This window comes from Barbus barbus (assembly GCF_936440315.1).
Source record: "Barbus barbus genome assembly, chromosome: 19".
Lineage (NCBI taxonomy): Eukaryota > Metazoa > Chordata > Actinopteri > Cypriniformes > Cyprinidae > Barbus > Barbus barbus.
Window position 1 is genome coordinate 7,451,001 of NC_136747.1, and position 8,822 is coordinate 7,459,822.

Here is an 8,822-nt window from a genome sequence, read left to right on the forward strand (position 1 = left end):
ACACCCCTCGATTCAGATAGATAATGTCTTTAGGAATATTTTGAAGTTTTGAGTGAACAGAGCAACAAAATCTCTAATGATTCATTGAAAATATCGTCAGTGTCATTTTGAAGTCTTATGGTTTGAAAATACACGGGGGTGAGATTCAATTATTCCAGTAATAAGGACTCTTTTTAAAGGTACCCTAAAGTGTATTTATTTATTATTTATTCATTTAACTTGATTATTTGATGTTACACTTGAACACATTGAGATATTAAAGGTCCATTTACGTGAATTTCTTCCCTCCGAAGAATATTCTGACTTCCACTAATGGGAACCGAAACTGTTTGGTCACCAATATTCTTCAATATAACTTACTTACATTTACATTTATTCATTTAGCTGACGCTTTTATCCAAAGCGACTTACAATTGCTATATATGTCAGAGCAACTAGGGGGTTATGTGTTTTGCTCAGGGACACATTGGTGTCTCACAGTGGATTCGAACCCGGGTCTCTCACACCAAAGGCATGTGTCTTATCCACTGCGCCATCACCACCCCTTGTCCTTATTTATTGTCCTTCTAATTAGTATTTCTATGTCACAATGTGTTGAATTAATTTATGAATCTTATAGAACCGATTGCAGGAAGCTTATGAAATTTAGCCCATAGATAGAGGACAGTCTCATCATTAATCACAGCAAATTGTGGTATCTCTAACTCTCTAGTGCTACCGACAGGACAAATTTGGACTTCTGTTTCTACTAATAACTTTTGAACCGTAAGGTCTAAAAGCAAAATTATTTTTACTCTGATTCCTTGGCTCATACAGAAACCAAATGCATACCAAAAATGTAATGTTTACAGGTCAAGATTTTTTGTAATTTTGAATTTTCCGAAGAATTTCTTTTTTCACACTCATCCCAGACTATTTGTCCAATTTTCACCAAAATTGGCTCAGATCATCTTCAGAGCATTCTCAAAAACTTTTTGATATACCAAACCATTTTCATAAAGTGCGTTAACAAAGTTGATGAGTTTGGGCAAAAATGGACATGAGGCTTTATCTCTGCAAAGCTTTAGGGGATTCTGACCAAACGGTATGATTTATAATAAACATGACCTGAGTAGTTTCAGGACAACGCCTCCTACTGGTCAAAAGATATCTCAAAAATTTGGAAGGGTTGGAGCTGAAGTCTGCAGGAGGGTACAGTGGCTCTCCAGGAGCAGGGTTGGAGAACACTGGTCTTTACGGAGTAATTAAAGACAGCACATTAGTTCTTCATTTTACCTCTGTTGTTCTTATTTTTATTTTATTTTTATGATTTTTACAGTACCCTTTGCACGCCAATAGTCAGAATCAGTTCATTTATCCATTTTGGGTTTTGGACATTTTAAAAGCTAAAAGCATGTTACTAACAGGAATGGCTCAAACAAAGGTAACATATATTATTGATTCTATTTACACAACAGAAACTAGATCACTCTTTAAAGAGATGAGAAAATGTTTTATTTTTTCAGAAAGATAAAATATATTCACATAATTTAAAATTATTTTATCAAAACATATGTACAAAAAGGAGGTATTCTGTGTAGAGAAATAGACTATAAATACATTTTTACAAATAAAAATGATGAAATTAGGAGGATATGGGAATAGTCTTTTAAAAGTAGAACCAAGAACTAAGAATAGAAATTAGCAGCCATTTTCTTATGTCTATTGGGAACTCCAGTGAAAGTTTGAGCAGGAGCAGGAGCTGCAGCTTTAGCATTCGAGTCTGTCTCCATATCATAACATGCTGCCGCTAGTCTTAACTGCCCTTCTTCAGTGGGTTCAGTGATTTTCTCTTTATCACCGTTGGGATGAAACCATCTGTAGTATATCATTTTCACTAGTATTCCAATGACGTACAAACCTAGTAGTGTCGGGATCACTTTATAAGGATTTAAGGAGCTCCAGCAGCCTGCATTCTCAAACACCTTCCAGCACCAGAAGCCCAGCAGCATCACTGTGTCCAAAGCCATGAAACTATAATAGAAAATCGACTTTGATTTTATGCTTCCTGTTGATACGTTAAACCAGCAGAAGTACCAGATGAGTGCAACAGCAGCTCTGAAGAGCCATTCCCAACCAGGATGTTCCATGTAATTTGTTTTCTGGCTCCAGGCCACTAAAAGCAGCAGCATCCACAGGGACAGGAAGTGAGCTATGATGTAGCATGGCAATACACTGCAGAAGAGTGCCAGAGCAGTTACACGGGGAATAATCACCAACAAGTTCCACAGGAAGTAGACGCCAGTGGAGATCCAACTCATCTTGTGTTTTTCAGGAAGAAAGGCACGCATGCAGCGGTGGTACATAGCAACGCTACTGGCAATTGCAGCAGCCGATGTGAGGATTTTTAAACCTGAAACAAATTACCATTGCATGTTACTGTAACATAATAAAGTAATATTAATATGTAATTTAAAGAAATAGTTTAATTTAGCTCAAAGGGAATCATTTATGATTTTATTGGGAATTTGAACAGAATCACTGTTTCACGGCTGATCACTGAGGCGGCAGCGATTCATTGACCAAGCCATATAACATCAACTCTGCACTGGATATTAAAATCCAAAATATAGTGAAAACACTATTAAATAGCACAGTAACAAGATCGGCAGATTAAGACATTAACTTGTGAGCACAAAACACAAGATACTTCTCTTCAATATAAATAAGGCTTTATTTGATAAATCTAAGACATGTAAACGAATCTAACACATGAACACACGCTGCAGAAAGAGAGAAAGCGAGGAAAGGATGAGTTTAAGAGAATGAAAATGTGATATCCCAAGTTTACAGCAATATGTGCTATTGCATAGACCTGAACAACCATCAATCACTTATTTAACCCTCGCATTGAGTTTCTCAATGAGGCTAACATTTATATTAACTGCACCGATTCAGTTAGAACCTGGAGGTTACTTGCTTGCTTTGCTAAGGGAATCCCTTTTGTCATGTTGTACCAGGAAAGGGGGTTCCCCGAAGTGGCTGATTGGTTGAGAGTTCAGTAGTCGTGAACGTCTTGGGAAGCCAATGGAGTTGTGGCTGGTAGAAGTTTTGAGGCGGTCACAGACTCGAACTCGGAGACAAGGCATGGCGGCAAAACTTAACTGAGTACACGAAACTCACAACGGAAAAGAAAATAAATTTAAGTCAAAGAATTAAGGGATGTAAAGAGACTAGGTTGGTTTTCTTCTCATTGTGGTAGCAGCTAGCACGTGGGCCAGCGCACGCTCAAAGAGCAGCGTCAAAAGAAGAGGAGAGAGAAGAGTAGAGGACCAAGAGAGTTTGATGGTGTCCTGAGTTTTTAAACTCAGCTTTCGGACCGTCCCATCTGGACGTCTTGACCAATTAGATTCTGTCCTTGCTTGGGGTGTTGCTCTGTTCCTCTACCCAATCAATAAATCAACATGTTTGGATTGATTGGAAGAAACATTTAAAGCATGATTTTTCAAACTCATACATACCAAACACGCATATGAATCCTTCAGCTATTCAATAACGATTCAAAATACATACATAATATGTGATTAACATGATAGTCAATTGTGTGGGTTACATACATGATATGGAGTTATGCATAGATCAGTTTCATTAAAATGAAAATTAAAGTCTGTGACACGGCCACAAAACAGAGAAACTGTTCATTTCAGATATTCTAATTATTTCAAACATTGCTAATAATGCAGTGATAATTGTTGGTTTATATATTTGTCATGGTAATGTTATTTATATTTGTATACTATTTTGAGTTGGAATATGAGGGACTCTTATTGAAAATTCTTCTTTTTTGCTGGACTCTTTGCTTTTTTTGGACTGCTTCTTTGTTGTGGACTCTGATGGATGGTATTTGGATATCTCTGCCTTTATAGCACTCATAATAGAGTTTGCCTTTTTGGACTCAATTTACTTATTTACCTTCCAATATGCTGTTATTTGTGCTGTAGGATTGAACAATGTTTGTTTGAAGTTTATATGTTTAGTAATACATGCAATGAATCCCTGAGATACTTATGTTTGGCACATGCTTTATTGAATTGTCCTATTGTTACCAAATGATTCTTTTCTTGGGTAATCTTGTTTTAACCAGTTTACCCAAGAAAAGAATCCTTTGGTAACAATAGGACTTAAAGTAAGATAAGTTTAAATTGTTACAAGTCTTTTAAAATGATTTTAGGTGCATATGAAAAAGTCTCTGTGTAGTTCTATGGAGAACAAGAGGCATGTTCTGTGATGACCAGAGAGCAGTTAAAAGGTCTCCTAAGGAATTCCAGTCTAAGTCTTTGTCTTGTATGTGTTAGTTAGCGGGTTTTTTTGTTTTGTTTTTTTACCCAGTCAAAATAACCCAACTGCAGTTTGATTGAGATTAATTGGAGTTTTTATACTCATATATTTCATACTCTTCAATTGTATGTTTGAGCTGAATTTTTGTGTGGCTTTTCAGCTGCTTCAAAAAAGTGAATCATTTTGTGAAACAATTGCTTCAATTAATTCAAAGTTCTTTATTTCTCCATCACTAGAGATTCTGAGCAACACAGTAGTGCCATTGCTCGATGTTTGGAATGAATTGGTTGAGTGAATAAACCAATGACTCACAAAGACAGTCAATTGATGACAGAATTTTCCATTATGGGTTAATTATTGCTTTAAGTGGTTTAGAAACATAGGAATTATGATCTGAAAAAAAGTAGGTGGTCTGGATCCGAGACAGACCTGTCATAAGCTCCAGCTCTCCTCTCTGTAGGATTATAGACATCATGAGTGTGAGTTGAGGGGCGCTTTCAGAAAATGTCTCAAATAGACGAAGCATCTGAAGATCATGGTTGAGGTACACAGCTACACCCTCTGTGAAACTGTTAGTGTGCCGAAGAAAATGTGTTGTGGAAATTTCTATCACCCCAGCATACCTGTGAACACAAGGTGGCAATTAATACAACAAAAAAAAAAATTAAATAAACAACAGTGAGGCCACATTTTATTTAGACATGTAAACAGATTGAATCCTGTTCCTATGCCAGTTCTCAATCACATCCGTTGAGTTTGTTTTTAAATGATAACCCAAATTAGTTGTTTGAACTAGGGATAAGGACAATAGCTCTATTTAATTTTGAATTAATGTTGATATTGAAGGGAAAGTTCACCAAAAAATGAAAGTTCCACCATCATTTACTCACCCTCATGCCATTCCAAACCCATAAGTGTCATGCAACACAAAGTGTCTTTGAAATACAAATGGCAAATACAAATATAAATGCCATATCATTAGTTCTCATACATCAAGCAATGTATATTTGAGCTTCCAATTGCCATATTTGATTATAACTATGCATATAGATCAAAGTTTATATGTGAATAAAAGCCTAAATTCAATCTGTTCATCATATACAGTGATTGTGTCTCTTAAGAAAGAATTGATTAAACTCCTTAATTCATATAAATTATGTTTGCAATGTCTTTATTAACATACTGACTTCTCAAAGTTTTGGGTGAAAAGTGTCATTAAAAATATCAATTGTGCTTCGAAGATGGAAAAAAAGAGATTAGAAAGACACGAGTAACTGATGACAGAGTTTGGGTGAACGATGCCTTTAAAGGATTAGTTCACTTTTAAAAAAACTTTTGCTGATAATTTACTAACCCCCATGTCATCCAAGATGTCCATGTCTTTCTTTCTTCAGTCGAAAAGAAATTAAGGTTTTTGATGAAAACATTTCTCCATATAATGAACTTCATTGGGACCCAAACGGTTCAAGGTCAAAATGACAGTTTCAGTGCAGCTTCAAAGGGCTTTAAACGATACCAGACGATGAATAAGGGTCTTATCTAGCGAAACGATCGGTCATTTCAAAAATAAATAAAAAAGTTTAAGTTTTATAAGCACAAATGCTGGCCTTGCTCTGTTCTGTGATGCGCGTTTGTGACGTCACGTAATACGCAATTACGTGGAAAAGGTCATGGTTGAGGTAGGCGGAAGTACCGAGTCAGTAGGCTTTTTAATATTAAAACACCCAGGATACGCACACGAAATGGGCATTTTAAACGATAAACTGACACAAAGACATTTGAATATGTGTATATGGTCCTCCTTCTGCACATTTGTAAACACTGACTCGGTACTTCCGCCTAAGTCAACCGTGACCTTTTCCACGTAATTGCGTATTACGTGACGTCACGAATGCGCATCACAGAACAGAGCAAGGCGAGCATTTGTGCTTATAAAACAAACTTTTTTATGTATTTTTGAAATGACCGATCGTTTCGCTAGATAAGACCCTTATTCATTGTCTGGTATCGTTTAAAGCCCTTTGAAGCTGCGCTGAAACTGTCATTTTGACCTTGAACCGTTTGGGTCCCAATGAAGTCCATTTTATGGAGAAATGTTTTCATCAAAAACCTTAATTTCTTTTCGACTGAAGAAAGAAAGACATGGACATCTTGGATGACATGGGGGTGAGTAAATTATCAGCAAACGTTTTTTTAAAAGTGAACTAATCCTTTAATTGTACTGAATGTGCACTTGCAGTGTACAATAATTCAAATCTTAATTTAACCATATTTCAAATACATATAAAGACTTAGTGGGCCAAAAAGCACTCTAGACATCTAATTGCATTTAGCACATTTTTAAAACGGTCTCAGCATTCTTTAAGCTGTAAGTGTATTTGTCACAACTGTTTGCTGTAACATCAGAACATGATTGCATGTCTGCAAAATTTACGAATTTACCCAAAATACTTAATTCATGCTTCAAAACCTAGTTATTGTGTTAGTGACTTGGCCAATGCCACCAAAATAAAAACTGTTTTTGTCATTGTGTGAGCCACACTGCTCAAAATGTTTATATTTTTTTTCACGTTTCATGCAAAATTGCATTTCATGTACAAATTAAATTGTGTTGTGCAATTTCATCTTCATTACACTTCTATGCTGGCAGACAGCTTTCTACACTATAAAAGAATGTCACTTTTGTTTGTGAATCACTTTGCATTTTTATATGAAATTTCAACAGTACATAAAAATATATTCTGAAAAATCAATACAGTAGTACACAAAAATAATATATATATATTTTTTTTCATACAGTACATTTTTTTGTAGGAATGTGTTATATGTAAACTATTCACCATTGCCTATTCATTTTACCCACTTTATTGTTGTACCTACACCAACACCACACATTCTTCATATCTACCTATTGCTATTCCACAACAAGCAACACTGTAAATTTTCAGTTTATATGTAAAATTTCTACAGACAAATGTAGTGTATAAATATAAATTTATAGCTGCTGCTGTTTAGGGTTGTGACATTCCTCGTTCAAATATGGTAGTGATTGTGCTAGACAAACTCCATATATATGCTTCCAAACTTGGCTGATTGCAAGACTGTGATTCTATTTCATTACAATGTGGAAATTTCTGGTAAATTTCCGATTCCACCCACCCTGGAAATGTACTACTCCAAATGTTTCCAAAAATCCTGGAAAGCTTCCAAAAATTTCGGAAAGTTTCTGGAAATGTTCTGAAAGTGAAAGTGACATTGACCTACTGCCAAGTATGGAATTTCCAATAGTTGGAATTTGTGCTCTGCAATTAACCCACCCAAAGTGCACACACATACACCGTGAACACACACCCGGAGCAGTGGGCAGCCATTTATGCTGCGGCACCTGGGGAGCAGTTGGGGGTTCGGTGCCTTGCTCAAGGGCACCTCAGCCGTGGTATTGAGGGTGGAAAGAGCGCAGTACATTACCAACAATTCCTGCCAGTCTGAGACTCAAACTCGCAACCTTTGGGTTACAAGTCCGACTCTCTAACCATTAGGCAAGCCATTAAGAGCAGACATTAAAACCATTCCATGTCAGATATTTATGGAATATATTATACACGTCAGACAGATTTTGATAACTGAATGGATCATTTTGCATGTGGTGGCTCACACAATGAAAGAATGTTTAGAAGTTGTGAAGAGTTTGACAGTTTCACTGTCAATCAATTCATCAGTTTTGATCAACAAACCATATGTATTTAGTTATTGTGTATTCTTTTTCACAAGAGTATTCAAGGAAAATAGAGAAGTAAATCTGTCACAGACCTGAGGTAGACTCCAAGCTGCAGGAAGTGAAATGGTTTGATCAATAAATGCCTCTTTGCAAATTTCTCCACCTTAGTCTCAATCTTATCCAGGGAATCAGAGTACCAGAGCCAGCTAAACACCTGTAACAGCACTGAAGATCCCAGCAGCAGAAAGATCATCACTGCCATATACACATAAGCCCCATCCTGATAAAATGACACAACAGTCCAAATGTCCAGCGCTATATCCAGCAGGAAAAATAAGAGTCCCACCAAAGTAAAGAGGTATTCCAATAAAGAGTAATGAAAAGGGAAGCTCTCCTCCATGATTCAGAGTGTGAGAAACCTTACAGCATGATAATAAAAAGACAAAAACCTCCCTTTGCCATGGATGTATACATACAGAACGCTAAAACATTTGAAACAGAAAGTAAACTTTAGACTCACTCATAACTCCTCCCAAATCACGTCTTTTAATGATTAGTCATGTTTCAGAATGTAGTGAGTCACTTAAACATGTGACCGGACTCACACGGATCGGTTCAAAGTATGAAAATGCCCACTGATCTATAATAGAGATTAGCGAGAAAAAAAAGCTAAATATTTGGTCACAAAGTTTAATTTAAATCTAAAATCTAATATTTTGGAAAAAGAAAGCCCAGGTGGTATGCAGTGATTCTCAGCCAAAAATGAACTGCCAAAATGTATATCTTG

General features: G+C 36.3%; 1 protein-coding gene across 1 annotated transcript; it reads right to left on the bottom strand.

Annotated features, from left to right (window-relative positions):
- Nucleotides 1-1,474: 1,474 nt before the first annotated feature.
- Nucleotides 1,475-8,555, bottom strand: LOC306885199 (XK-related protein 8-like). Its single transcript, XM_079441589.1, has 3 exons — nt 8,128-8,555; nt 4,747-4,940; nt 1,475-2,392 (listed from the first exon to the last, which is right to left on the bottom strand). Exons 1-3 carry the CDS (start codon nt 8,433-8,435, stop codon nt 1,668-1,670), a joined length of 1,227 nt encoding a protein of 408 aa, XP_079297715.1. The 5' UTR covers nt 8,436-8,555; the 3' UTR covers nt 1,475-1,667.
- Nucleotides 8,556-8,822: the final 267 nt, after the last annotated feature.

Coding starts and splice junctions, on each gene's coding strand:
- LOC306885199 (XM_079441589.1), bottom strand. CDS start 8,435: ATGGAGGAGAGCTTCCCTTTTCATTACTCTTTATTGGAATACCTCTTT. Junction 4,941..8,127: donor CAGCTTGGAGTCTACCTCAG/GTCTGTGACAGA, acceptor TTGTGTTCACAG/GTATGCTGGGGTGATAGAAA. Junction 2,393..4,746: donor AGAGCTGGAGCTTATGACAG/GTCTGTCTCGGA, acceptor AATTTGTTTCAG/GTTTAAAAATCCTCACATCG.